The 27456-nt window shown below is 50.3% G+C and overlaps 2 protein-coding genes across 3 annotated transcripts in view; one reads left to right on the top strand and one right to left on the bottom strand.

The window, feature by feature from the left end:
- Window positions 1-1957: 1957 nt before the first annotated feature.
- On the bottom strand, window positions 1958-11301 carry LOC123391150 (translation initiation factor IF-2-like). The gene is made up of 4 exons (XM_045076739.1): window positions 11252-11301; window positions 6921-7805; window positions 3536-3641; window positions 1958-3282 (listed from the first exon to the last, which is right to left on the bottom strand). Exons 1-3 carry the CDS (start codon window positions 11299-11301, stop codon window positions 3584-3586), a joined length of 993 nt encoding a protein of 330 aa, XP_044932674.1. The 3' UTR covers window positions 1958-3282; window positions 3536-3583.
- The window catches only part of WSCD2 (WSC domain containing 2), a 116067-nt gene continuing 96184 nt past the window's right edge, over window positions 7574-27456 (top strand). Inside the window, exon 1 of one of the 2 annotated variants that reach the window (XM_004779068.3) lies at window positions 7574-7683. The gene's annotated coding sequence lies outside the window, so the exon portion shown is untranslated. Of the gene's footprint in view, window positions 7684-9597; window positions 9681-27456 lie in introns of those variants that run through there. The other variant, XM_004779069.3, reaches the window with a different exon arrangement.

Genomic DNA, 27456 nt, shown 5'->3' with positions numbered 1-27456 from the left:
TCAGATGTCCTGAGTAATGGCCCTTGTCTCCACCTGGCTGGGTCCTCAGTAGACAATCCCCCCTTTCAGTGAGCCTGAAACGAAAGCTGGTTTCAGCTGGTACCGTTCAAGGTCAAGGCTTCGGAGAAGTTGCTAACTGAGAGGCCCACAATTGCCCTCTATATCATATGACTCCATCCGTGATGTCGCATAAACAATCAGTAACTAATAGTGGTTAAAATACTGCAATTGGCAAGTTTTTTTTATATTAAACAATATTTTAATTGAAGTGTAATATATGGCCATAAGTGTACAAGCAATAAGAGTATAGCTTATGCATTCTCACGAAGAACACACCCTGGGAACCAAGACCCAGACCAACCAACACAACACTATCCATTCCCGGATGGCCCCCCCAGCCCACTTCCAACCTCTCACTGAAGCACAACCACTACTCTGACATCTAGCCTCCTGGTTAGTTTTGCCAGTGCTGAACTTCATGTAAATATCAGCAAGTAAAAGCTTTGGGTCTGGTTTGTTTCATCCACACTGTTTGGGACATTCGTCTGTGTGGTCCCGATAGCAGTAGTGTGTTCATTCTCTGCCGGAGAGTATTATCCTGCAGAAAGAGTGCAACGCTGTCCATTCTCCCACTGATAGACATTTGTGTTGTCTCCAGTTTGGGGCTATTAAAAAACTGTATTTGAATTTGTGTATTTTTGTGAAGATATATGCCTCTGTGTGTTAGGCATCAGATTTTTACTAAAAAAATACAAAATAGGGGGCAACTGGGTGGCTCAGTGGGTTGGACCTCTGCCTTTGGCTTGGGTCGTGATCTCAGGATCCTGGGGTGGAGCACCGAATCAGGCTCTCTGCTCAGTGGGGAGCCTGCTTCCCCCTTTCTTTCTGCCTGCCTCTCTGCCTACTTGTGATATCTCTGTGACAAATAAATAATTAAAATATTAAAAAATATAGTTATATAAAATAGAAAGGGATGCCCTTGTGACATTATTCTTCTCCATCTCTTTCATGGTGACATAAATAGGCCTTGGGATTAGGAAGCCACATTAGAACCTGTCCGGGTACCTCTGGGACCTGTGTCCCTGTTTTAGTAGGTCCCCATGTGACCATTGTTGGTTCCCTAGAAGGAAGTGAGGTTTTGAGGGAAGCACTTTGGAACAGAGACCTGCTCAGCACCTTACCCAGAGGGGGGTCCTCTGCACACCTCCCATCCTCAGTGCTGCCTCCCATGCCCCCCATGACCTCAGACAGCTTCCCAACCTCTCAAGTCTTGGGGTGTCATCTCTGAAGACAGGTTAGTAGTGGTTGATCTTGGGTGTGCCTGGCTGGCTCAGTCGGTGCAGCATGTGACTCTTGATCTCAGGGTTTTAAGTTCAAGCCCCATGTTGGGTATAGAGATTACTTAACAATAAAATCTTTTTTAAAATGGCTGATCTTCTTGGATGTCTCCAGTTTTCAAATAATTTGAAACTAACTGCTATTGATAATTAATTATGATATGAATAGTTATCATTTGTTGAATACTTCCATTGCTTTAAGCAATTTACACCCATGATGTCACTTAATTCTTCCAAGATTTATTATCCCTATTGTAATGTTGAGGAAACCGAAGCTCAGAGATTAAATCGCTTGTTTGAGACACATAGCGAATATCTGAATGGAGATAGGAATTAGGCCTTCACTCTCAACAGCTAGCTTGGGTTTTTTTTCTTTAATAAAATATTTCAGGCATACAGGGGGGCACCTAGGTGACTCAGTGGGTTAAGCCTCTGCCTTCAGCTCAGGTCATGATCTCAGGGTCCTGGGATCAAGCCCATTTGGGGCTGCTTGGCAGGGAGCCTGCTCCTTCCCCCCACCCCCTGCCTGCCTCCTCACCTACTTGTGATCTCTCCATCAAATAAATAAATAAAATCTTAAAAAAATAATAAAAATAAAAAATAAAATAAAATATTTCAGGCATACAATAGAAAATCCAAAAAAACAATAAAACTATGTATCCACCAAACGGCATCAGAAGTAGAACATTAAAGACACAATGAAAGTGCTCTGGGATCTTTGCTGCCCTCTTTCTCCCCCCACAGCCATAAACTCTCTCCTGAACTTGGTATTCAGAGTTTCTCTGCTTTTACTGTACATGTAGGTGCTCATAAAAATATACTGAATTGTCTTCCATAGTTCTGAATTTTATTAACTAGTATTATGTATGTGTCCTTTTGCAATTAGCTTATTTATTATCTTGCAGCCAGCTTTTTGGCTTTTTTACTCAATGCTCTAATTTCTGAGATTTATCCAAGCTGATGCATAGAGTTCTAGTTCATTACTTTTCACGGCCGTGTGGTACCTTCCCTTTAAGAATATACCGGAATTGGTCCCTCTGTTCTCTTGCTTGTTGGGCATTTGGATTCTTTCTGGCGTTCTGCCATTAAAAGGTACTGCAGTACACATTCTTCTACTTTTATATACCTTTGCCTCTTTTACTGAATTTTTAATGAGTGAACTCTCCGGATCACACCAGATTTTCTTTTCACCTGTATATATCTGTGGCAATACTGGACAGTTTTATTAATTCATTCATTTCTTTCAGAGCACCTGTGTTCTAGACCAAATGTGTCCCTCCAGAATTCGTACATTAAAACCTCACCCCTAAGGTGGAGGTGAGGCCTTTGGAAGGTGAATAGGTTACCTGGGTCGAAGCCCTATGAATAGGATCCTTGCCCTTACAAATGAGACCCAAAGAGAAATCCCTCAGCCCCGTCCACCCTAAGAGGACACAGCAAGAAAATGGCTGTCTGCAAACCAGGAGGTGCGCTCTCACCAGACACCGAATCTGTTGGCACCTTGGTCTTGCACTTCCCGGCCCCCAATACTGTGGGAAATAAATTTCCGTTGCTTATAGGCCACCCAGTCTTCAGTGTTTTTGTTACAGAAGCCCAAGCAGACTAACACAGCCTACTGTGTGCAGAGCGCTGTGTTCAGTGAGTGCCAGGGACAGAGGAATGGTTGAAAGACACAGCCCTTGGACTCTGGGATTCTGCATGGCAGACCAGCCCCCATCAGATGGGTGGGGCTGGGGTGGGGCGGGCGGGGGGGGGGGGACGTGGCGGAAATCATAGGAGGATTCTGAATGGAGGGGCTGGGGAGCAGAGAGAGATTCCTGGCAGACTCCTTTGGCTCAGGTCATGAGCCGGGACTCCCCACACCAAGCCCCAGTGTTGGCCTTCCGGCTTCTCGGGGAGCCTGCTTCTCCCTCTCACTCTGATGCTCCCCCTGCTTGTGTTCTCTCTGTCAAATAAAAAAAATAAACGACATCTTAAAAAAGAAAAAGAAAACTACCATCAAAGGGGAGTTAGTTACCACCCAACACAGCTCGCTCACTACTCTAACACTCTTTCCATTTATACCAGCTACTCAGGAAATTACAGCAAATACTATTTTTAGACGCTGTGGTTCAAAGACAGGGATGTACTGGTTGGTGACTTGTTCTACTAACGTAGCTTGGAGTTGTTATGTCACTTACTCACAGAAGCTCTCTTACATCATTGTTTTGGTCTTTATAATTGATTTCAAAGATGGCTTTGTTTCTTCACTCTCCTCCGTGAGTCCTGCAGCAGACTTGGGCCAAGAAACAGTAAGATTCTGTGCTGAAATAGTGAGAGCAGAGAGAGGAAGAGGCTCAGAAACCTGATACCCAAAAGAGGGCCAGGCCAAGGACCCACTCAGAGCAGGACCTTAGCAAAAATTAGAGTTTGTCCAATGTCTCATTCTGCCCGAACTGACTGTGTGGTTTAGACAAAAATCCTAAAACTTTACTCCTTACTTTTTTTTTTAAAGATTTTATGTATTTATTTCAGGACACCTAGGTGTCTCAGTTGGTTAAGCCGCTGCCTTCGGCTCAGGTCATGATCCCAAGGTCCTGGGATCGAGTCCCGCATCGGACTCCTTGCTCGGCAGGGAGCCTGCTTCTCTCTCTGCCTCTGCCTGCTTGTGTGCTCTCTCTCTCTCTCTCTGACAAATAAGTAAATAAAATCTTTTTAAAAAATTTTATTTATTTGACAGATCACAAGTAGGCAGAGGGGCAGGCAGAGAGAGGGGGAAGCAGGCTCCCTGGCCAGCAGTGAGCCCAATCCCAGGGCCTTGAGATCATGACCTGAGCTGAAGGCAGAGGCTTAACCCACTGAGCCACCCAGGAGCCCCTACTCCTTACTCTTTATAGCGAATCTCAATCTCTTGGTTTCAAAGACCAGCAAGGGGGTTACAAAGTGTTTGGATGGTGCCCTGGCAACCCCAAGAATTAGGCAAAGGAAGAAAAAGCAGAATCAGCCCCCTCCCTCCACATGGTGGACATTATATGGGGGAAAACAATCCTGTCTCCAGAGCCCCCAGTTTCCACGGCTACAGAATGTCACGATGCTCTGTTGTACTGCTTGTATGGTGATGCCTGTGATGACTCTAACATCACAGCTGTGTATTTATACATGGTTCTACCCTCAAGGTGTTTTCCAATCCATAATTTTCCCAACAACCCTAGGAAGTAGGCAGGGAAAACATTATTCGTCCTTTTGTGGCTGATGAAGTGGACTCGAAAGGGGGAGTAACCAATGCAGGACACTTGCCTAACATTTGAACTTCACCTGCTTGAGTCCCAGCCTGGGGCTTTTTCCATTTCTCCATGAGCCCAGTGCCTATGCCTGAGGGGGCGTTGGGGATTGGCGTTGGCTGCTGGAGATTAATAGCTCTGTTCTCAGATCCCCAGCACCTTGCAGGGGGCTCCATAGCCAGGTGTCAGTCAGATCACTCAGATCACTCCCAGGAGGAGGTTTGTCCCCCAGACAGAGCAAGAGGGTTCTGAGCTGGGGAGGGACGAGGAGGACATGGGAAAGGTACCAAGTCTGCCATTTGGAATTGTGCTGGTGATTGGGCCGCAGGGGCCAGAAGAGCTGGCATTTAACCCAACCTCTACTGTGAGCTTACTATGTACCCTCGGACAGAGGATTTCATCTCTCTGGGCCTCAGTTTCCCCATCTCTCAATGGACCAAGTCCTAATACCGATCACCTGAAGTTGTTGTTAGGAATTAATGGGTATTGTGCCTGCACTTTGCAAGGACTCAACAGTTGTTGACAATCAGTATTAGTGTTATTCAGATCACTTCTCCTCGCTAATGAAAAGCAATAGCTGCTATGAGTTGAGTATTTACTGGTCTTCGTCTTGTGTAAGCCTCACGACTCCAGAGGGTTGGTGTTCTTTCTGCCCCATGTTATAGATGTGAAACAGACTCAGAGAGGTGACAGCTGCTTGAGACAGAGCACAGATTTGAACCCAGATTGCTTGCACCTTTAAGCCGTAGCACTGCCTCGGTCCTCCTGGGGACTTCACTCTGGGAATGCTTTGTTCCTGATGGGGTTGGGCAGCCTGGAAGGTGTGTGTGACATCTGTAGTCTCTGTACTCCAGGCAAAGGAATGATTTGGTCTTCTAAAAGACACAGGAACAGTGGGAGAAGGGAAAGCATCAGAGCAGGGTTTTGTCCAATGGTAACTGGGTGAAATGCACAAATCCCCAACCTGGTAAGGTTTCTATTGGACTAGTGGTAGGGTAACTGTCATCTGGGTTTGTTGAAGCTGGGGGCACCTGGGGGGTCCAGCCTCAGCAAGGGGTTCATGAATTGCATCTGCCAGACCCTTCCTATCTCCTGATACGGAATGGTGTGCTTGGGATTATTCGCCTTATGCGAACTGCCTTTACATGTGGGTATAGAAAAAAGAGTGGGGGAACTACATCAAGATCTTCATTATTACCTCTGGGTGGTAGGAATAGGGTTGATTTGCTTTCCTTCCTATATTTTAGTATTTTCTGAAATACCTACATTAGACCAGAATTAATTTTATAATTGGAAATACAACATGTTCTAATTAAAGAAATGCAGATGCAAATTCTGGTTGCTAGCCTCAACAAAGGTTGGCCCACATTAGAGCTTCTCCTTCAATCCCCAGCTTAACGGTACTGGTTTGGGAGTCAGAAGGTCCTGGGGTCCAGCTCCAATCCTCTGTAAGCGTGCTAACTTGGGTGAACTTAACATCCTGGGGCGCCAAATCTCTCACCTGCGAAGGGGAGTTGAAACAAGTTGCCTCGGGAGGCCTGGGTGGCTCAGCGGGTTAATCCTCTGGCTTCTGCTCAGGTCATGATCTCCTGGGATGGAGCCCCACATGGGGCTCTCTGCATAGCGGGGAGTCTGCTCCCCCACCCCCCACCCGCCTGCCTCTCTGCCTACTTGTGATCTCTCTCTCTGTTACATGAAGAAATAAAAAATCTTAAAAAAAAAAAGAAAAAGAAAGAAAAGAAACAAGTTGCCTCTTAGGGTTGTTTCCATAACTTAATGAGGTGATGTGTTTGGAACTACCCTGGCCCGGTGCCTGGCATTTAGGAGATTGGCTCCATGGTGGTTCTCTTGAGAGCAGCTCCCTTTCCAGAGATTTGCAGGAGGTCCTTTGAAGGTGAGCCACATCGATCATCCCCCACTTTACAGATGAGGCTACTACAAGAGGTTCAGAGGGGGTGCTGAGACCCAAGGTCACACAGCGCAGAGGGAAATCTTCTGCAACAGGCTCAGAGAGGGTAAATGACTAGCCCAGGGTCACACAGCTTAAACCTATTTCCTATTAAAAAGAACAAAATAAACACTAACAAACCAAACCGCCCTTTTCAGGGTGTTTACTCTGCAAGGTAACCTGCTAACCCAGCACAGCAGCAGCAGCAGTAGCAGCAGAAGCAGCCAATCCTTTGCCATTTATCGAGCACTTCCTTAATGCCCGCCGCATTGCACTTTGCATCACTAATCCGCTCCGTTAATTCTCTACCCGACTCCCCAGATCCGGGCCGCGAGCCCATTTTAGAGATGAGCAAAGCGAGGCCGGGAGGCCTACCTGGCGGCGAGTTGCCTGGCTCCGCGGACGGCTGCAGGAGGGCCAGGTGGCACGTAAGGAGTTAAGCGGGGGCAGCGCTGTGGCTCCGCGCGAGGAGCGCGCCGGGTTGAGGCGCGCTGCTGGCGGCGGCGGCGCGGGGAGCTCGGGCGGGAGACGGGAAGTCCGGGCAGCGAGCGAGGCAGCGCGCGAGGCGGCGAGCGCGAGGCAAGGCGGCCGGAGCCCGGCGCCCAGCCGCCGCCCGCGCCCGCCGCGCCCCGGCCTCGCCATCCCCCGGCTGGGTGGCCGCGCGCGCGGGGCCTCGTCGCGGCGCGGGGCACCCGCAGTGCCGCCCGCCCGCCCGCCCGCCAGCCCGCCTGGGCGCCAGGCTCGCGGGAGCCAGGCTTCCACTTCGCGCCGCCGCCCGCCTCCCCGGCTCGCCGGCTGGCGTCGCCACCGCCTCCTCGTCCCCGGCCGCCGCTGTCGCTGCTGCAATCCAGGACGCACACTCTTGCACTTTCCCGCTGGCCGCGCGCAGGGTGGCCCCCTGCGCCAGCCCCGAAGAGCAGCCCCCCCACCCCCGCCCCGGACCCGGCCCGGAGCAGGCTTGGTGGCGAGAAAGGCGATCCCGAGTCGGCTTTGCTGGATGCCACTGCAGCGGCTGGCAGCGGGGAAGGCACCCACGGAGCGGGCGCGCCGAGGGGGACGCGCGAGTCACGGAGGGAGACCCTGGCGCCTGCTGGGCTCCGCTGGCAGAGTTTGCAAGTGGCCGAGACCCTCCCCTCAGGTAAGGGTCGAGGCGGCAGGGCCGGGTAGAAGGGCTCCGGAGGGGGAGCGGGGCGGCCGAGCTGCCGCCAAACGATTCCTGCCCCCAATCGGGGCTTCCAGGTCCAGCCGCTTCCCCGCAGGCTGGGGGCTCAACGCCCGGAGCCCGGTGAGGAAGGAACCCGGAGTGGTGACAGCCCAGCGCCCGGGTAAATGACAAACTTTCTCTCCTCTGGCAGAGGGTGGGACTTTCAGGCTCATCCATGCGTCCTTCCTGCGGGCAATCCCGCTGGGTCCCCAAAGGCAGGCACTCGAGGCTTCTCAGGCTGAGCTGGGCCGGGGGTGGGGGGGGGAGGTGTTTGGAGGCAGTGGGCCCCTTTAATTGAATTGATGAATTTCCCTATATTCGGCCTGTTCACAGTTCGGGAGAGAAAGAGACGGTCCTATTTTCAAGTTGGCTTCAGGAGGTGCTTGTCGTGGTGGTGCTGGGGTGCATGCGGCTTCCAGGGCTGCCCAGGGGAAGGGCTGTGTGCCTTGCAGCCTTGCTTCTGCCCATTCCCGCCAGTGTGTGTGTGTGTGTGTGTGTGTGTGTGTCAGGAGGGGGAGAGAGAAATGAGGCCTGGCCCCCTCTCCCAGACCTCCTGGATCCAAGCTCTTCCCGCAGCCCCAAGTGGCATCACAGGGGTCCACTCAGCTCCTTGGCAGAGATGCTAGGAGAGGTGGGGATCATCTCCCATTACCTGCAGCTCCTGAGATGAGCCAAAGATTTGGGGAAGTTACCTGGGCCGCTGAATAAGAGCATTCAGAGCCTGGGGAGGGATGAACTTTGTGCGGCAAAGGGGCTGGAATGGACAGCTGGATAGAGGCTCGCACTGTCCTCATCTGCAGCTTGGGCTGTCGGTAGTCCCCACACTCTCCAGGTCCCTAGAGACTCTGCAGAGCCCAAACATAGAACTCATGAGTTTGGCCAGATTTCTCTCCCTCCTAATGAAAAGCCTGCTCCCAAAAGGCCACCTGGTCTCTGAGGACCATTTGGGAGCCATCCCTGTGGTCACAGACTCCTAGATGTATGGGGCTTTCTTGCAGGGGATACAGCCTAGAGTTGGGGCCATCTGGATGGACAAGTTGGTCAGGAAGGCATGCAATGGAAATGCCTCTGACCATGACCTGAAGGTTAGAAATAATCCGCTGGTCCTGCTTGGGCTGGGCATCTGCCTCTGGTGAATAATACATTGCTGTGTGGTTCTGGGATGGTTCTCGAGTGATGAGGTAGGAGTCTCAGGACCTTCTGCCCTTGCTTAGGATTCTGACCTGGGGCCTAGCTAGGAGCTGCTTCCCTCTACTGCTGAGACCGGAGGTCAGAGGCTGGCGCTTGATGTCCTGGGGAAACCTCATCTCTGGGTCGGAAGACTGAGCGTCAAGCCTTCTGTCAATGTGCTGTGTGACTTGGGCAAATTGCTAGACCTCTCTGGGCTCCAGTTGCTCCTTCTGCAAAATGAAGAGGTTTCATGTGTCTTCAGAGGTCCCAGTTCAGACACTCTAATGCCCTGAGTGATCATCACAGAGATTTTCAGAATCCCATAGTACAGTTGAATGTTTCAAGGGCGTGGGCGGGCCTCTGTTAAGATGCGGAGTTCACAGTTCTTGTTAGGAAGAGTGTTGGGGGGGCAGGGGGGTGGTGGTTGGAAAGTGGTTATGGTAGAATCTGGTGAAGACTGGGTCTCCTCCGACACGGGTATGCAGGAGTGGGGCTGTCTGTTTCCAGCGAGTGTGTGGGAGCCTGTGGGGGCTTTTTTCCCCAGGGAGGCTCTCTCCTGTCCCACCTGAGCACCAGGTGATCCTGGCTGGGAGGCAGGGCCCTTGTTCTTTCCAATCAACTGACACCTGAATTCCCCGCCCCCTCGATGCTTCCTCCATAAAAGCTCTGCTGGGCCAGCAGCTCCTAGAGAGGAGCTCAGGGCAGGCAGGGAGGGCTGGAGGTGCCCAGCTGCCACGTCGCCATGACAACAGAAGGTGGAGGTAAGCTGTCTCCATGGCTTCAACTTCACGGCAGTGTAGGGACCCAGGACCGAGAAGTTCAGTATGTCTGGGCATCGGGCACCCAGGCTGCTGAGGCTGTTGGAGGGGGCAGAGCTGCTGTTCCTGAGGAACAGCTGTGCTGGGGAAAGTGCCCTGTACTGCACATGTGCGTGTGCGTGTGTGTGTGTGTGTGTGTGTGTGTGTTTGGGGTAAGGAAGAGGGTTTGCCAGGATGGTGGGGAAAGGCAGTAGATTTTGGTCCATCTTATTTATTTTTGAGTGGTTCTGAGGCTTGGGACCTCTGGGTCCTTCCCCAAACCAGGGTTCACCCCGAGTCCATGGTGAAGGGGCAGACCGTATCTGGCTTGAGGTAGAGTGCAGGCAGTTGGAGGTGGGACAGAAGCAGTTTGGCCAGGTGCTGGCTCGTCTGTGGCCTGACTTTGGGTATTCAGAAAATGAACGGTTTGCTGTCTCGGTAGAGTAGGTTGTGGGTGTGTGCAGGTGGATGTGTGTAAATGAGTGCATTCTCATGCAGGTCCGTGCACACACGTTCAGAGGAGTCTGACTTACATAAAAATCGCACGCGTGTGTGCACACATGTAAATAGGGTCAGTCTGGGTATGCACTTGTGAGACTGTGGATTTTTGAGTGTGTGCTTGTGTGTTTTCAGGGGAATGTGTGCGTCGGTGAGTCAGAGCAAGTGGATATGAGCTTGGATACGAGCTTGTGCGTGTCCAGCGGTTGTATCTGTGAGTTGGATGTGTGTCTGTGTCAGGGAGGCACACAGCTGCTCGGCTCCACCCATGTGTCTGGGGGGCTCCGCGTGGCACATCCTGTATTGGAGAGGCTGGGCAGGCCTGTCTGGGCGCCTGCTTTGGCAGCTGTGTGGGTGTGTGTGAGTGCCTGCATGCGTGTGCAATACGGTGAGCGTGAACTTGTGGTATGTGCTTCCAGTCTATTTGTTTTTCAGCGTCCCTTTGTATCTCTCTGTGCCCATGTTGCACACTCCCTTGTCTCTGTGTCTGTGCGGGGACCTGTTTGTAACCTTTGTGGGTGTCTCTGTGTCACTGCGTGTATTTGGGGGGCGTATACCTGTGTGTATGACGTGTTGAACTTTCTGGGCACCTCTGTGTATGTACCTGTGTCTCTGGTTGTGCGTGCCTGTGTGTAGCTTTGCACACTTGATTGTATCTCTTGGTGCGTGTTTCTGAGTGTTGGTATCCAGTGTGTTGGGTTGCTGTGCACACTGGAGTGTGTCTCCACGTGCGTATGTCTCTGATTATGGGGGGGGTTGCAGTGTGACATTAGTGCATGTCTCCTGTGTGTGAGTTTCTGAGCATGTGCACCTGTGCGTGTGTGTGTGCGTGTGCACACCTGCGGTGTATTGGCCTATCTATGGGACAGAATGACTTCTGTGAATGTGTGTGTGTGTGTGTCTGAGTGTCCGTGGAGGTGCAAGACTGGTGGGGGGTTGTAAGCTGAGAACATCCCACCAGAAAACCTCTCTGACTCTTTAAAACCACTCCTTGCCCCGTGCCTGGGGTCAGGACGGTGTTCAGGCTGTGCACTCACCAAGGGCTGACTCGGTGATCTGTGCCAGCTACGAGCAGCTTGTTGTGCATCTTTCCAAGTGCCTTTGCTCTGAAGCTCAGGGACCCCCTGCCCTTGGCTCCCTCGGCCCCCACAGCACTGCAAGCCTCTCTCGCCAAAAGCCTGCATGCGGGACAGTTGTCAAACATGCTCGCAGATGTTAAGAGTGCAGGTGTAATTTTAGGCAGAAGGTCTGAAAATAGGCAGCCTAGGACGCACTGAACATCCCGCCAGCAGTGCTTCTAATTAGGAACAACTTGTTTTCCTTAAATAAACAAATCAAGTGAGGAAAGAAATTGCCCGAGATTAATGGCTCCCCGGAGCAGGTCCAGATGTTGGAAAGTTGGGGACGGGGTCCCCCAGGACTGCAAGTGTTAGCACTCGGGGTCTCTTCTACGTTTTGACCAAATGCTGATGAGGCCAAGGGGCTGAAGAGGAACCTGGTGAGGAGGGCAGGGCTGGTTTGGGGGGGGCGCTTTCCAAGGTGTGGCTGGTGTTTTGCTATTGGGATGGAGCTATCCCTGGCCCTGCTTCCTCCCTCCTCTCTGCACCCCTGCCCTTCACTGTGGGACTTGGCATTTTTCTCACTCAAGGGGTGGGGGGGTGGTTTAGGCCCCTGCTCCTTCACTGGGGGTTTGGCCCCATTGACGGGCTTTGGTCTTTAGTAGAAGACGGAAGTGACCTCGGGTACGTTCCAAGCTTAGGTCTCAAGGGGCTCCTGCCATGGCTAGGGGAAAAGCCCCCTCAGCCTGGCCCCAGAATGAACAGGCGTCCAACTACGCTGAGCTTGAACTTCAATAAAGAGCATAGCTCAGCCAAGCCCCCACCAGTTGCAGGGTTAGTGAGAGAGAAATGCTTCTTTTTTTTTTTTTTTTTTGAGAGAGAAATGCTTCTTACTGTGTGTTCCGGAGGTTTTCTGGTTGTTTGTTATGCACCATTACTGTGCTTCTAGCTAGCCGACGCATTTACCAGCGTGTGCATTTCCTCCCGTGTGGCCTGGGTGCTCATTCAGAGCTGGAGAGTGAGCACCTGTGCTTCCTCAGCATGGATATCCCCTGTCCCCTCCTTGCTTTCTGCTCATCCCGACAGCAGCAGTGATGATGATGATAATGTGTGAATGTTTTTGGAGGGCTTACCGAACTCCATGCCTCCATGCCTCGTGGCCCAAACTCCAGCAGTTCTGTTACTATCTTCTGTTTAACCTGGGAGGCTTGGAGAGGCGAGCTGGCTGGTCCTTTCACACAGCCCAGAAGAGGCCTAGCTGAGGTTTGTGCCCCGATCACCTGATGACAGGGACCATGTTTTCAACTATGATGTCCTATTGCCTCTCCAGTGCCACAGGCCTGTTTTACAGAACGAACGGCATAGCATATATTTGGCATTCTCAGCTTATCTCCCCTGGAGTTTGGATAGGCAGGGATGAATCATGTCATAGATGTGGGAAATGTCTGTCTAGATGAAGGGATGATTCATTCATTCATTCGTTCATTCATGGGCATACTCATTCAAATCAATGATCGGCATTTGCTCAGAACCTTCTAAGTATTATACCGTGTTAGGTGCTGAAGATACCGATGGGAGAGACCCCAGTTCTGTCCTCAGGAGCTTACAGTTTGGAGAGGAAGGAGGAAGCAGATTAGACTGGGATCTACTCCAGTCTTGGCCTCTTCCTGGAAGTGGCTTCATCTGTCTCCGGCTCTTAGAGGATCACAGGAGGTCACGCTGACCAAGCTCTTCACACGGTGCCTGGCACCCAGGAAGCCACGATAAACAGTAGCCCGTTCTTCCTCCTCTTCTTTCTCTTCCTCCTCCTCCCTGTGGAGGAGACAGTTGAATGTTGGAGCCAGAGCAATGCTGAGATGGAAGAAAGCAGGGCTCACAGGATCGCAGATAGAGTGATCACCATCCTGTTTTGTCTAAAACTGTGAGATTTCTCAGGATGCAGGATTTAGTGCTAAAACCAGGAAAGTCCCATATGCAAACCAGGAAAAGTTAATTACCTTAGTCCTACAGGAGGTGTCAGACCCCACTTGGAATGACTTAGAACAGGGATTGGTAAATGGTGGCCCACAAGCCGAGTCCAGTCTACTGCCTGCTTTTACAAATAAAATTTTATTGCAACACAAGCATAGCCATTCGTGTATGTATCATGACTGCTTTCCAATTCTCACTGCAGAGGTGAGTAGTTGTGACAGAGCCCATATGGCCTGCATAGCCTACAATATTTACTATCAGATCCTTTACAGAAAAAAATTGCTGACTTCTGAGCTAAAAAGCCAGCCAGGGTCCTGGGCATTGGCCAAGAGTGATGAGGCGAGAAGTTCGTGCACTTGGCCGAACCACTGTGGGTCAGGTGATGCCTGAGGCTTCCCTCCAGGGGGTCAGGGAGAGGGTAGCCCCTCTGGAGACTTTATAACTTTGTGAGCTAGGGGAATTCTTGGTTGGGGTGATGTAGACCCAGAGAAAGGAAGGGACATCCCAAGGCCATTCAGCTAGTGGGAAAGCGGATGGCTGGGGTCTTGATACCTAGAAATCTAAGAGGACAGCTGTATGCCCCTCTAGAGGGGAAGTGAGGGATCTGGGTCCCCACTCTGCCACCCACTGACATTGTGGCCTTGAGCAAGTCTCTTTCCCTCTCCCGCTAATGATGGCAAGCATGGGTCTGGGGGCAAGGCTGCACACTGGGTGGGCCTGGATTACTGCGGATGACCAAGGAGTACCCCAGTGGGACAGTGAAATGCAGAAAATGCCCGTGGGACTGGGGCTGTGAGCACTGGGCTCTGGCTTTTCAGAGTCAGTCCCTGAACCTCCAGGAAGCTGGGGCCACATGACATTGGCCATGATGAACCCAGTAGAAGTCTCTGGAGATGGCAGACTCCTTGGGTTTCTCTGTCTCTTGAACTGTCCCTGAGGTGAGCCCTACTGCATTAAGATGGCCTGGGTGAATCCCCCACAAAGTGCCTGTTGACAAGGCACTGGCCTGGGTTCTTTATAGTTTGAATGCCCATGTCTCAGATGAGGAGAAAATTTAGAATCTCTAGAGCAATCAGACTGTTAGGTCTATCACTGTGATGACTGCAGGCCCTTCTTGGGAACTCAACTACATGTAAATCAGAACAGGAAGGTCGTCCCATTTAATGGTTGCACTGTCCGCATCAGAAAAGAGCCAACATTTCTTCTCACTCAGAGCCCATTTACTCTTAGTTTGCACAAGCTTAGCAGCCTGACTTCTCCAGGCTTGTAGCCCTTAGGGGGAGCAAATCGGACATGTGTGGGATGGTAGAGGAAGCAGAGAGACTGCAGCCAGGAACAGCAGCTGACGGCCTGAGAACGAGGCTACAGATGACAAGATTCTCAGCACGAGCTCGCTGCCTCAGGTGGTGGAATGTGGCAACTTTGATCTTGGGGTTATAGGTTCAAGTCCCACCTTAGGGATAGAGATTGCTTAACAAATAAAGTCTTTAAGCATGGAAATAAAAGAATCACAGGGGGGAGTTTAGAAGAGGGGTCAAATCCCCCCCCCATCCCATTAGCTACTGCTCGTCTCAATATTACAGAACCGTGCAACCCATTATAGAACCCTGTAATGCCTTGTAATGCAGTATTCTAGAACAGCAACAATGTTGGCTTGTGTGATGGCACGAAGAAGGGGTGAACCTCATTCAGTAGGCAGGGTGAAGGGTCAACAGTAATTCATTGGATAAAATATTTCTATTCCATGGTTAAACTGATACACTTTTCTGTGTCTGATGCTTCAGGGGTTCGAAAATTCACTTATGTGGAACTCGTTTCTGACAGTGTTGAATAAGTGACCTATTTTCCTGCCCCTAGAAGAGTATCTGGCACATGGTAGGCACTCAGGAAATAAACATTGTTTGCAATCAGGCACATCTGGGATCAGAGGCCAGACACTTCACAACAGCTAGTGGTCCCATCTCTGGGATCAGTGTTCTCATCTGTAAACTGGGAACACCTGCAGATGAGCTAAAGTTGGTGCCGAAAATCAAAGGCCCTCTTTCTGTGCTTGGTGTCTGGCTTGTGATGTTTGCCTTATATGTGTCATCAGAGAGCCAGCCACCTGCAGAAACCCGGCTGGCAGGAGCACTGAGATGCAGGGCTCTGGCTGTCAGGTGGCTGGCGTGCAGGAAGGCCCACCAGGATAGGACATCGCGATGGATTTCAGTGATGAGCCAGGCTCATAGATGCCACAGCCTCCAAGGAGTACAGCAGTGTCTTTATACATGTCCGGTAGCCTGTCTAACTCCGGTCCAACTCAGGAGTGGGGACCAAGACCGTGGTCTGCACAGGTGAGCAGGCTTGTGTCCAGATCTCATCTCTGTCCCTCACAAGCTGAGGGATCGTCGGCAAGTTGTTTGAGCTCATAATGCGTCCATTTACCCATGTGCTAAACAGGAACAGTGATGCTTGCCACGATGGATTGTTAAGGAGGACTCAGTGAAATAATGCCCAGCATATAAGTGAGTCACAGTGATAATCACCTCAGCCAGAAGACAGGTTATTTTCTTGAATGGGCATAACTTAGATTCCTTCTAGCATTGAAGTGTCCATAGGCTTCTGCTCAGGACCAGTAGGGAGATGAGTTTGCCAATTTCTGCATCTACCTCAAACTAGCTGGGACATCTCTGAAAGGCTTTCTCTTTGAACTTGAGCTTTCTCTTCCATTCAAAAGCATACGTGGGCATCCATTCTTTATCCAACATACATTTATTAGGTGCCTACCTCATATGAGCTTCCAGGTTCTGTGTTCAGCCAAGCTGAGCACCTCAGGGAGGTGATTCCAACTGACAAGCCATCCAACAGAAAGGAAGAAAGGCAGAAGGAAATAAGGGAAGGAAGAGAAGGAAAAGAAAGAAAAAACATCTAGAGGGTCACAGCCTAGAGTAGCAAAACTGGGATTTGAACATCGGTCCAACCCTAGAGCCCATGCTCTGTTCTCTGCACAGCATGGTCTCATGCCTAGGGTGCCACACACAGCAGAAGGTGAATGTGCAAGCTGATTTTGAGACAAGATGGGAAAGTATTGGAGACAAGAGTCTCCCATTTAAATGGGAGAGTATTTGAGACAAGATGGGAGAGTATACTGCTTTGGACGCAGTAAAGGAAGTGCAGGTGTTGAGAGAACCCATGGCATGCTGATACCATGCTCTCCCATCCACTGAGGCTCATCCATTTGTTTGCCAGCAAATTTTTATTGAGCACTTACTATGTGCAAACCCCGTGAAGACCATGGAGAAAAACAAACAACAAAAAACAAGATGGTTTCCTGCATATAATTACAACTCCAAGTAACTGCCAGAAGGGGAAGTGTCTGATACTGGGAGGGGACAAGTTAGGGCATTTGAAAAGAAGGCTGCATCGAGACAGAGAAAATGATCTGGTATCTGAAGGATGAGCAGGATTGACCAGGTGAAGAATGGGAAGAAAGGGGAAGTAGCATGTGCAAAGTCCCTGGGGTGTGAAGGAGAGTGGTATGAACCAATGAAACGGACACTAGGGCTTTTAGTGTGTGTGGGGGGGGCTGGTACATGATGGTACATGATGAAGGTGGACAATTCTCAGGGCCTTGTGGGCCCCATATACATTCTGCTTTTTATCCTTCCGGCAGTGGAACACCTTGTAAAGATTTTAAGCACAGAGAGTGAAATGATTCCATTAAACCCTGGTCAGAGCAACAAGATAAAACCCTGCACCCCCACAAGAGGTGGGAGCCCATTGAAATCCCAACAAAAGGGAGCTGAGCGGACAGCAGCGATTTCAGGATTTCAGCCTCATTATGCAAAACACACAGCTTTCTAGGGGAGAGGTGAGCTTTGGAAAAAAGAGTCAACAAATTAGTTTTATAATCTGCTTTAAGTTGCTGAAATGCCCTGTCTTCCTTCCATTGTCACCTGATGGCCTGTGGGCTATTTTAACTTTTTTTAGAGAATTTTTTTTTAATTAAAGGATTTTTTTTTTCTTTTTGAAAAACAAATCTCAGCCGTGTTTTGATAAGATAGAATTAAAAATGGCACTGGGGAAATGCCACGGAAAGCTTTGATTTTTCTCCTTATGGGATCTGAACTGATTTAAGTAATAATTATATATTTCATCTCGGTGCAGCCTCCCCTCCTCCCTTCCTGGCCTCCCCAGCACACCACAATGTACCAGCAGCTCTGAACATGTGGTGTTCCTAAAAACCCCCAACTTTCAGCTCCTAGAGGCACAGGGACTGCTCAGTAAGAGACCTCTAAGATTTCTGAACCGATTGCTTTAGGTTTAGGGCAAATCTCAGATTCATATGCTACCAATTCATAGCTGTGTGGCTTTGGGTCATTTACTTCAGTCCCCTTAGCCTCCAGTAACTTATGTAAAATGGAAACTAATGATGGTATTTATATTCATCAGGATTCTTGTGTTTGTCAAAGACAGAAAACCCAACTTAAATATCATTACGCTCTTATTCTCGGACATAAAGGGAATATAGTGCTTCATGTAACTAGCATCCTACCTTCAGGTGTGGCTGGATCCAGGCACTCGACTGTTACTGCTCACTCACTCTCTTCCTTCCTTCCTCCCAGTTTTTTGACTCTCCTTTTCTCTGTGTAGGCTTCCTATTCAGACTGGCTCTGGTTATCTTCTTCTGAGCACAAATGCCCATTAGTAGCTCCAGGTTTCCTTTTTTTTTTTTTTTTTAATTTTTTAAATTTACTTTTAAAGATCTTACCTATTTGATAGAGAGCATAAGCAAGGGGAGCAGAGGGCAGAAAGAAAGGGAGAAGCAGCCTCCCTGCTGAGTGGAGAGCCCAATGACATGGGCTCAATCCCAGGACTTGGGGAGCATGACCTGAGTCTAAGGCAGATACTTAACCGACTGAGCCACCCAGGCGCCCCTGTAGCGCCATGTTACCATTGTGCCAGCTGCAAGACCAGCTCCAGTAAGGGCTGGAAGTGAGCCTTGGTGCCTCCTGGAACCAGTCATCATGGCCCCACTCTTAAGTCACATGACCCTTGGAGCCTTGTGGCAGGTGACTACTCTTCGCTGCTTCCTAAACCCTGAAGACCCACAGTGGGTGAAAAGTGGGTCCTCAAAGGAAATCAGGACCCAGTTAACTGAAGAAGGGCGAATGCCAGTCAGACTAACATGACTTCCTGGCAGCCTGTCTAGTCCTTACCATTACCAGCAGGACGAGACTGACATGAGATCAAGTGTGCAAGGTGGGGTTTCTACTAGCTCTTCTCAGCGCTGCCACGGTGATGGTCATTACTGGCGTGCTGATAACAGGCCAGGCTAGAGCTCTGCAAGTAGTTAGGGTGATGGGAGACACCCCTAACCAGAATCCTCAGCCTGGACACCCTGGTGACCGCTGTGAGCCTTGGACCTGTTACTCCCCTTCCAGCCATGGCTGCTGAAAGCCATTGCCTTGTTCCTTACCCAGCAAACCCCACCGCACACATCACTTCCCCAGCTAAAAGCTGCGATGACTCAAAGGGGCAGGGAGGGGTTGAATCCAGACCCCTCCAGGGGTAGGTGGGTCCCACAGGAGGGAGACAGAGCACAGGGACTGCACTGAACCTGAGACCAGGTGCCTTGTCTACAGGGGCTCCTGCTTCTAGTCCCTGCCCACCATCGCTGAGGAGTGCTGAGCCCTGGGTGGCAACATCTCTTGATTATTTCTTCTAAGAGGTTTCCAAGGTCTGATGCAAAATTCGCCTGATTGTAAATGTTGGCCACAAATTTGGGTGATTTTAAAGCACAGGACAGACCAACCAAGCTTGTCTGTGGGTTTATTCGGACCAATGTTGTAAAGCCGGGTGTCGCCAGGGAGGGGGACACGGAGCCTTTCTTGCAAATACTGTAGAGCGCTTGCGTTGTGGATGACCTCAAAAGACACAGCGGCCCATTGTTCTAGAAACCTGGGTCATGTGCAGTGTGTTTTCAGCATCCCCTCGGATGGCCACAGGAGGAACTTTTCCCCCTGAGCTGCACCATTTTTAACAGGCTCTGTGGATTGGATGGACTTCGGTGAGAACGACCATTTAGAAGGAGTTCATTCTGCTGCCTGAGATTATTAACGTTCTCTGATTTCCTCCTTCACATTATTGATTTCCTGGTATAAAACTTTCTCTGCAGAGGCTGAGAAGGTAATTCAGTGGCCATTCCTCCAGGTGAAGGAGGATTCAGTCTTGGCTCCCACCCTCTGCTGTGTGCTGAGGGCAGGTTACTGTACCTCTCTGAGTCTTAGTGTTCTCATTGCCAACACGGGGGTCCTTGGAGCTCCTGCTTCCTAAGGAGGTGTGGGGCGCAGAGTAGGTACTCAGCAAAGCTTAGCTTCTCCTGTATAGCTGCAGCCCCAGCAGCCTGGGGAGATGGTTGGATTCTTTCTGCGTATCAAGCACCCACTCTGTGCCAGGACCCCTTTGCCATGGAGTTTAGACCCAGCTTTCTGGGCCTTTTTTCTTTAACTCCTTTTTATAAATTTTTTAGTATTTTCTGGGGCACCTGGGTGGCTCAGTGGGTTAAAGCCTCTGTGTTCGGCTCAGGTCATGATCTTGGGGTCCTGAGATGGAGCCCTGCATTGGGCTCTCTGCTCAGTGGGGAGCCTGCTTCCCTTCCTCTCTCTCTGCCTGCCTCTCTGCCTACTTGTGATCTCCGTGTCAAATAAATAAAATCATTAAAAAACTTTTTTAAAGATTTTATTTATTTTAGAGAGAGTATATGTGAGTGGGGGCGTGGGACAGAGGAAAAGGGGAGAATCTCCAGCAGGCTTCCCACTGAGCCCAGAACCTGATGCAGGGCTTGATTTTACGACCCTGAGCTCATGACCTGAACTGAAACCAAGAGTCAGGCACTTAGCCAATGGAGCCACCCAGGTGCCGCAGTGAGAGAGAACTGTAAGCAGACTCTATGCCCAGTACAGGGCCCCATGTGGGACTTGACCTCACAACCCCGAGATCATGACCTGAGCCAAAATCAAGTGCCTGACACTTAACTGACTGAGCCACCCAGGCACCCCTCCCTAGCTCCTTAAACTCACCTTGTTCCCTTCTACCTCTGGGCCTTTGCACACACTATGCCAGCTGCCCAGCATGCTTTTCCCTCTCTGTTTCTACCCTTCTCCACCTGGAGAACCGCAAGTCCTTCTTTGGTTCTTGGCTGAAACCTTACTTCTGAGAATTCCTCTGGGGTACCCTTAGACCAGGTCAGATCTCCCCTGCCATGAGCTCTCCAAACTCCAGATCAGTTCCTTAGGGCTTGGGGTTACAGCGCTGTGTGACGATTTAACTAGCCTGTGTCGCCTCTACCCTGCTGTCTGCTCTGCATGAGAGTGGGGTGGGGGGGTGGTCAGGAAGGTATTGAGCTCCCTTTCTGTGTTCACACTCCAAGCCTGCCACTTGCGGCAGCAAAAGGTTGGGGCTATTAACTGAAATGTAAAAAGGAGCGCTGAGGATCCTCATACGCAGCTGGACTTGGGGGGAGAGCATGAATTAGCACAACTGCTTTGGTAAACCACCTGGCGGTATTTACTGCTGTGGCTTGAGACCGTCTCCAAGCTGCTCATCCCCTTTGAGATACAGACTCAATAATAATCAGGATGTGTGTATGTATTGTCTACTTCTTCAACTGCTATGACAAATATATGACTACATGTATGTAATAATGTGTATATTTATATAATAATATAATAGTGAAAAAAACAAAAGCTACCCAGCAGTCCTTTCTGGTGGACTGGACCAGTAAAAGGAAGTTCCATCGCCCCACGGAATAACACACAGCAGTAGAAAGGTCGAAAGTAGAAAGAAAGTGCAGCTACAGGCCTCAGAAGGATGGATCACATACACACATAATAATACCAAGCAAACAAGGCAGACATACAAGATCCTATAGTATATAATCCCCATTATAAAAACTTGAAATAGAAACTAAACGTGAGTGTGGAGGGATGCCTGCTCCCTTAGGTCAAAGCATAAAGAAAAGTGAGGAAAAAATGGCCACAGTTGGCAGTTCCCTTGGGTGGTGAGGGAGCACAGAAGGGGCTTCTGGGGTGCCGGCCACATTCTGTGTCTTGCCCTGGAAGGTATGTGTTCATTGTGCAACAGTTCACTAAATGGTTCATCTTTGTTTTCTGCTGTTAATGTGAGTCATGGGTCCCATGGAAAGATCCCCTGTGTCTGTCCTAACTTGGAGGGGTCCCCACCCAAAACCTACCACTTTGGCTCTCATGCACAGAGAACCTCCCCTCCCCCCATCTTCTTTTAAGCCTCTCTTTCCAGTGCAATGAATTGCTTCTGGTGTGCAGTGCGCCCCTGTCTGAGGGCTGCAGATCTCCAAGGGCAGGAACAACCCGAACAGCTTTTGTCTTGGCACTGAGGCCGCTTGGCCAGAAGACATGATTAGCCCCTTTTTTAGAGTGTGATAAGGATGGAGGGTTGATTGCCCCAGAAAAAGGAAAAAAACAAAACATGAAAGAAAGAGTGAAATAAAACCTGCAAAGCATTTTCGAGTTTCTAGTTTTGCAGGCCACCAAAAGACTGGGAGATCAGCTGTCCTGGATGGAGGGTCAGATAACAGGGCCGGGCCGCATGAGAATGAGGACCTGGGGCCCTGAGGTGGGGAGGCTGAGTGCTGCCCAGGGTGGGCTGGCCTCTAGGTCCACAAGAATTAGGTCTCTGGACTTGCTGTCCTGGCTCTTTGCCTGTGACTTTTGGCCCCCCCTTTCTGTGCAGGCAGGAGGGTGGGCCTGGATTGACCTTGAATCTTGGCCCTGGCTGGAAGAGCAGAAACTCTATGATTTTTATAGGACCTGGGAGCTCAGATCAGAGTGAAATGGGGTCAGGGAGTTTGAGAAGCCTGGCTGTGGTTTTGGATTATTAAATCCAATGGTTTTGGATTATTAAATCCTTGATCATGAACTTCATCCATCCATTTAGGAAACACAGGTAGATTTCCTGCTTGCGATTCTGTCAACAAACATGAATTGAGCTTACCTTGGGCTAGACTCTACAAAGCATCAGGTTACAGTTGGAGTGACCAACTGTCTTTGGTTTGTCTGGGATTTTCCATTTTAGCCCTCAGGCTAAGTACCTAGGGGACCCCTCAGTCCTAGGCAAACCTGGCTGGTTGGCCCACTCTCACAGAGCTCACAGCCAGGTAGAGGAGGCAGGAATTACAAACCATGAGATGAGCATTTCAGTGGAGGAAGCACAGGGCGGTGTGAAAGCCCTGAGGAGGCCCCTCGCCCAGCAGATAATGTCCAGGAAGGCTTCTTGGAGGAGGTGGCATCTAAACTAAGGCCTTCAAGAGGTACAGGGTCAGGCAGGAGTAAAGGGGGAGGGTGATGGGTTCCTGACAGGTGAGAGAGGCAAGAGCCTGGTTGTTGTTGTTGTTGTTGTTCAGGGGTACTGGGTGGTGGTGAGAAGGGTTGGGGGAGAGGCAAGGGGACCTGGAGGGCTCATGTCATGGTAGGACCTTTTGGCTCAGGGTTGGCACCTACTGGGCATTTGGAAACCCTATTGGGGGGATAGAGAAATGAACTGGAGGCACCAAGTTTAATATTTAAAGATTGTCCTAGGGATGCCTGGGTGTCTCAATCGGTTAAGCATCTGACTCTTGATTTCAGCTTAGGTCATGATCTCAGGGATGTGAGATCCAGCTCCATGTTGGGCTCTGCGCTCAGTGTGTAGCCTGTTCCGGATTGTCTCGCTCCCTTTGTCCATCTGCTCCTGCCCATTCTGCCCCCAACCCCAGCTTGTTCTCTCTCTTTTTAAAAAAAAAAAAAAAAAAAGAATTGTCTTGGCCCATGTTGAGAAAGGGAGGAGATAGGCTGGGGGGAAGAGTTAAGAAAGAATTAAGAATGGATATAAAGAGACCACTGGGTAGGACTGCTTATTAATCCTTCCAGATTAATCCTTCAGGCTGAAAGCCTCATCTCTGGCTGCTTGCTTCCTCTCCTGCCCAGCGAAGTATCATCAGTATATCCAGCTGCTTCTCACCTCCTCCATCCCCATCCTGGCATCCCCAGCCCAGGTCCCCTTTTTTCTCCATAGCTGTTCCCACCTTCCAATCTACCATGTAATCTACGTAGTTATTTTCTTTACTCTCTGCTGCTTCCCCCTCCAAGAATAGCGTTTCTCAACCTCGAGCTATTGGCATTTTGGACTGGATAATTCGTCGTGGAAGGGAGCTGTCCTGTAAGTTGATGGATGCAGGAGCTCCCCTCCCCAGGTGCTGTTAATCTAAGGCACATCTGCGGATGTAGGAGGATGTCCCAGGAGAGGAAGGGGGCAGGATCGCCCCCAGTGGAGGATTGTGGCACTGCAACGTCAGGGTCCTTCACTGTTGTCTCCCCAGTGCCTGAAAGGCAAAGCCTGCCTCCCATTGGGGGTCCCCGACAAGGGCGGGAAGAATGAATGGAGTGGGAGGTGCTGGCTTGAGCCAGTAGGGAAGAGAGGGATTTGGTGCCATTGTGTTTGCTACAGTGAAAATGGAGATCCTCTTCATAATCCTCTCTATGGCTTTCATCCTACAACAGAGGAGAGGGTCAGAAAGGTTAAGCAATGGGAGTAAAAATCTCAGTCGTTAAGAAACCAAATTGAGAGTTTTTCCAGGCATCCCATACCCTCATAGAACAACGACTGCCATTATGGAGCATTTGCTACTGGCCAGCCGGTGTGCCGTGGTTGGATCCCCTTGTTAAAGCCTCCAACGACCTCATCCTGTTTTTACCAATGGGACTCTGAGGATCAGAGAGGTAGAATGAATTGCCCAGAGTTACACAGCCTGGGTGGAAGGGGCCTGTCTGACTTCTATGTGGGAAACAAAGAGGCACAACCTCTCCCCACCCCACCCCAGATAATTGCAACACCCCAGAGAGTCTTTCCTTTGCCTTTTGTCTGCTGAGGGCAGATGATCAAAGGGCTCCCACTGACACATTAATTATCAAGGCCGCAGAGACTCTGTAAAATTCACAAGGCCCTCAGTCATGAGAAGCCTCCTGCTCCTTAACCTTGACCTCAAGCCTAGCCCAGTGGCTGGGGTGGGGAACTGGGCCGATTGGGGCTGGGGGTTTACAGCATTCCTGCATGTGAGGTCAAGTCAGCAAGCCCCTGAGCAAATAGAGTCTTTTATTTCTTTCTAGCCGAAGAGAGTGGACCCAATGTTAGCTTAAGTCACCATTGGGTTCGAAGTGGATTGTAGCAATGGCATTGTGGGGGTTTTTTTGTTTTGTTTTGTTTTGTTAAATTCCCTTACATTTTCTCTCTTCCTCCCTCCCTCTCTTTGGAAGCTTTCCCAGGGGGCCTGGAGTGGAAGCTTGTAATAGGCACCAGTATTGCCTGAACTTCAGCCAGGAGGCCCCCAAGCCGTGTTCATAGCCCATTTTACAGATGGGGAAGCTGAGACCCAGACTTCCTGGGAGACAAATGGGTGCCCTCTGGAAGCCAAAGGTTGTTTACGTTCCTCTTTGTGTAGCCCCAGCCTGACAGTGTTTCCATGACATAGCCTCCCTCTTTGGCTGTACACTCCTTATGTGGAATGTCTGTGAACAGTATTTATTAATCACTTACTATGTGCCAGGCACTGTCCTCAGCCTTTTATGTGGGTGGTGACTGCAGCCCAGCGTGCTCTGGGCAGACCTCCCTGGGCTTCGGAAGAAAAGCCCCTTTGTTGGAGCCATGGACCAGCCTCCCAGTGTAGCCGCTGGAAGTTAGCCATGTGGACCTCCGTCCCTGCCTTTCAGACCCTCCTTTGACCTGAGTTCAAGGGTCAGCTGTACACATAATATAAAGTTGGCCATTTTTAAGTATATGGTTCAGTGGTGTTAAAACAGTTGACATCGAACAATTCTGAAGTTACTGGTGCTGAGCCCCTTGTCATTGAAAATCTGTGTATAACTTGACTCCTCCCATAAACGTAACTACCAATAGTCTGCAGTTGAATGGCAGCCTTTTATTTTTTCAAAAAAATTATTTTTTAATTAATTTTTAAAGATTTTTTTATTTGTTAATTTGACAGAGATCACCAGCAGGCAGAGAGGCAGGCGGGGAGGTGGGTGGGAAGCTGGCTCCCTGCTGAACAGAGAGCCTGATGTGGGGTTTGATCCCAGGACCCTGGGACCATGACCCGAGCCAAAGGCAGAGGCTTTAACCAACCGAGCCACCAAGGCGCCCCTAAAAAATTTATTTTAGAGAGTGTAGGGAGAGGAGCAGAGGGAGAAGGGACAAGCAGACTCCACAATGAGCACAGGGCCAGATGCAGGGCCCCATCCCATGACCCCAAGTTCATGACCTGAGCCAAGATCAAGAGTTGGAAGTTCAACAGACTGAGTCCCCCAGGTGCCCCCGTTGACTGGAAGTCTTACCCACAACATAAATAGCCATGTTAATACATACTTTGTATGTTATATATAATCTCCTATAATCTAACAATAAAGTAAGAGGAAAGAAATTGTGATTAAGGAAATCCTCGGGAAGAGCAAATACATTTATATACCATATCATAGTTATTGAAAAAAATCCCAGGCACCTCCCAGAATGCCTTGCAGCCAAGGGCACCCCCATAAATAGTGACCACATGTACCCAGGAACTCCTCCAAAGTGCTCCCTGGAACTAATCCTGTCCCCACCCTAATCTCTGGGAGTTTGGGAGATGGAAACCTACTCCACGGGCTAATGGCCCATTAACTGCTTCCCTTCAGCCAGATAACGCTGCTCTTCTTTTCTAGAAATTTTGTGTGCCTCCCCTGAGCTCCAGCCAGCTTTCTGGTGGTGGCCTTCTTGCCGTCCCCGTCCTCCCCCAGCCCACACCGGGGCCAGACTGGGAGGGCAGCTCCGTGATAAGAGCACCACCGATCCCCTTTCAGCACTGCCCTCCTTGGACCCATCTCAAGGTGGCCAGGGGCTTCAGTTTCCCGTCACAATGAGGGCATTTAGCCGGACTCGCCTCTCCGGGGACTTCTCAGAGGCAGAAACTGGAGGAATAGCAGGGACGAGAAAGCAAAGAAACAGAAGCCAGCACAACTGGCCATTTTGGAAGGCCATGCGCTGGCAGAATGAGGCCCTGCCAGGTCAGATTTCAGAGATTTTTTTAGGAAGTGCCTCTGCGTGGCTTGTGTTCCCCAGTGGTGGGCTGATAGGGCACAGTGCCCAGGGGAGGACAGAGTCAGAGGCCCCATTCAGACAAGCCGAGGCAAGGGTCCAGCCTGAGCGGGGCAGCATGGGGGCCAGGAGAACAAGGGCTCTGTGTTCCTGGGCACGGGGCTGGAAAGCACATGCCCCCGGCTCTAGCCCCGCACTGGACGCGATCAGAAATCCATGATGTGGCTGGGCGGCACCAGGGCCATGTGACCTTGCTGTGAGCAGAGTTTCTTCGGTGAGCTGCATTTGGGATGAGTTCTGTCCACCTCTCCGTGGCCAGGCCGGCTCTGGGATAAAGATGACTCTAGGAAGGAGCCAGGTTCATCCCAGGAACCTGATGGGGAGAGCTTGGGTTTTCTTGCCCCGGAGACACTGAAGAGCCCAGGGAAGGGGTTGCAAACACAATGCCATCAGGGGCCAGGCAGGGGAAGTGAAGGCCGGTTTGTGGCAGACCTGGCAATGTGGGGAGCCCTGCACGTGTGATGGCTCCATGTACCACGGCTAGTTGGTGAGCCAGGTTCAGATGCCACCTCTTCCATCTGCTAGCTAGGTAACCTCAGACAAGTAATTTTGATCCCATGTCTCAGTTTCCCTACATGGAACTTCCAGTTAATACCAGCAATTTGTGAGGGTTAAAGCATTCACACACAAAAGCACTTAAGAGCTAACTTTCTCTTTTAAGACAAGCAAGAGCACTGGGTTTGTATTCAAGAGCTCCAGATTGGGGCACCTGGGTGGTTCAGGTGGTTAACATCTCTCTTCAGCTCAGGTCATGATCCCAGGGTCCTGGGATTGAGCCCCGCATTGGGCTCCCTGCTCAGCAGTGAGTTTGCTTCTCCCTCTCTGTCTCCCTCTGCCTCTCCCCCTGCTTGTGTGCTCTTTCTCTCTCAAATGAATAAATAAAAAAGCATAATACAAAAAAGAGCTCCAGATCATTAACCATTGGTAATGAACTCAAATTTAAAAAAATAGGTAAATACAGTTTGTCCCCTGGCTGTCAATAGATGACAGCTTGTGGGTCATCCTGGCAAACTCTGGCCAAAGGTTTTGGACAG

The sequence above is a fragment of the Mustela putorius genome, unplaced genomic scaffold (assembly GCF_011764305.1).
Source record: "Mustela putorius furo isolate JIRA1106 unplaced genomic scaffold, ASM1176430v1.1 tig00000193_pilon_pilon_pilon, whole genome shotgun sequence".
NCBI lineage: Eukaryota > Metazoa > Chordata > Mammalia > Carnivora > Mustelidae > Mustela > Mustela putorius.
This window is presented reverse-complemented; position numbering and strand designations above follow the sequence as displayed.

What these genes read in the sequence shown, in the direction of transcription:
- LOC123391150 (XM_045076739.1), bottom strand. Translation starts at nt 11,301, where the DNA reads ATGCACAACAAGCTGCTCGTAGCTGGCACAGATCACCGAGTCAGCCCT. An exon ending in GATCACCGAGTCAGCCCTTG is followed by an intron (nt 7,806 to 11,251) that starts GTGAGTGCACAG and finishes TTGAGCCCCCAG; the next exon opens with CCTGCGGGGAAGCGGCTGGA. An exon ending in GCCAGGCAACTCGCCGCCAG is followed by an intron (nt 3,642 to 6,920) that starts GTAGGCCTCCCG and finishes TCACTATTTCAG; the next exon opens with CACAGAATCTTACTGTTTCT.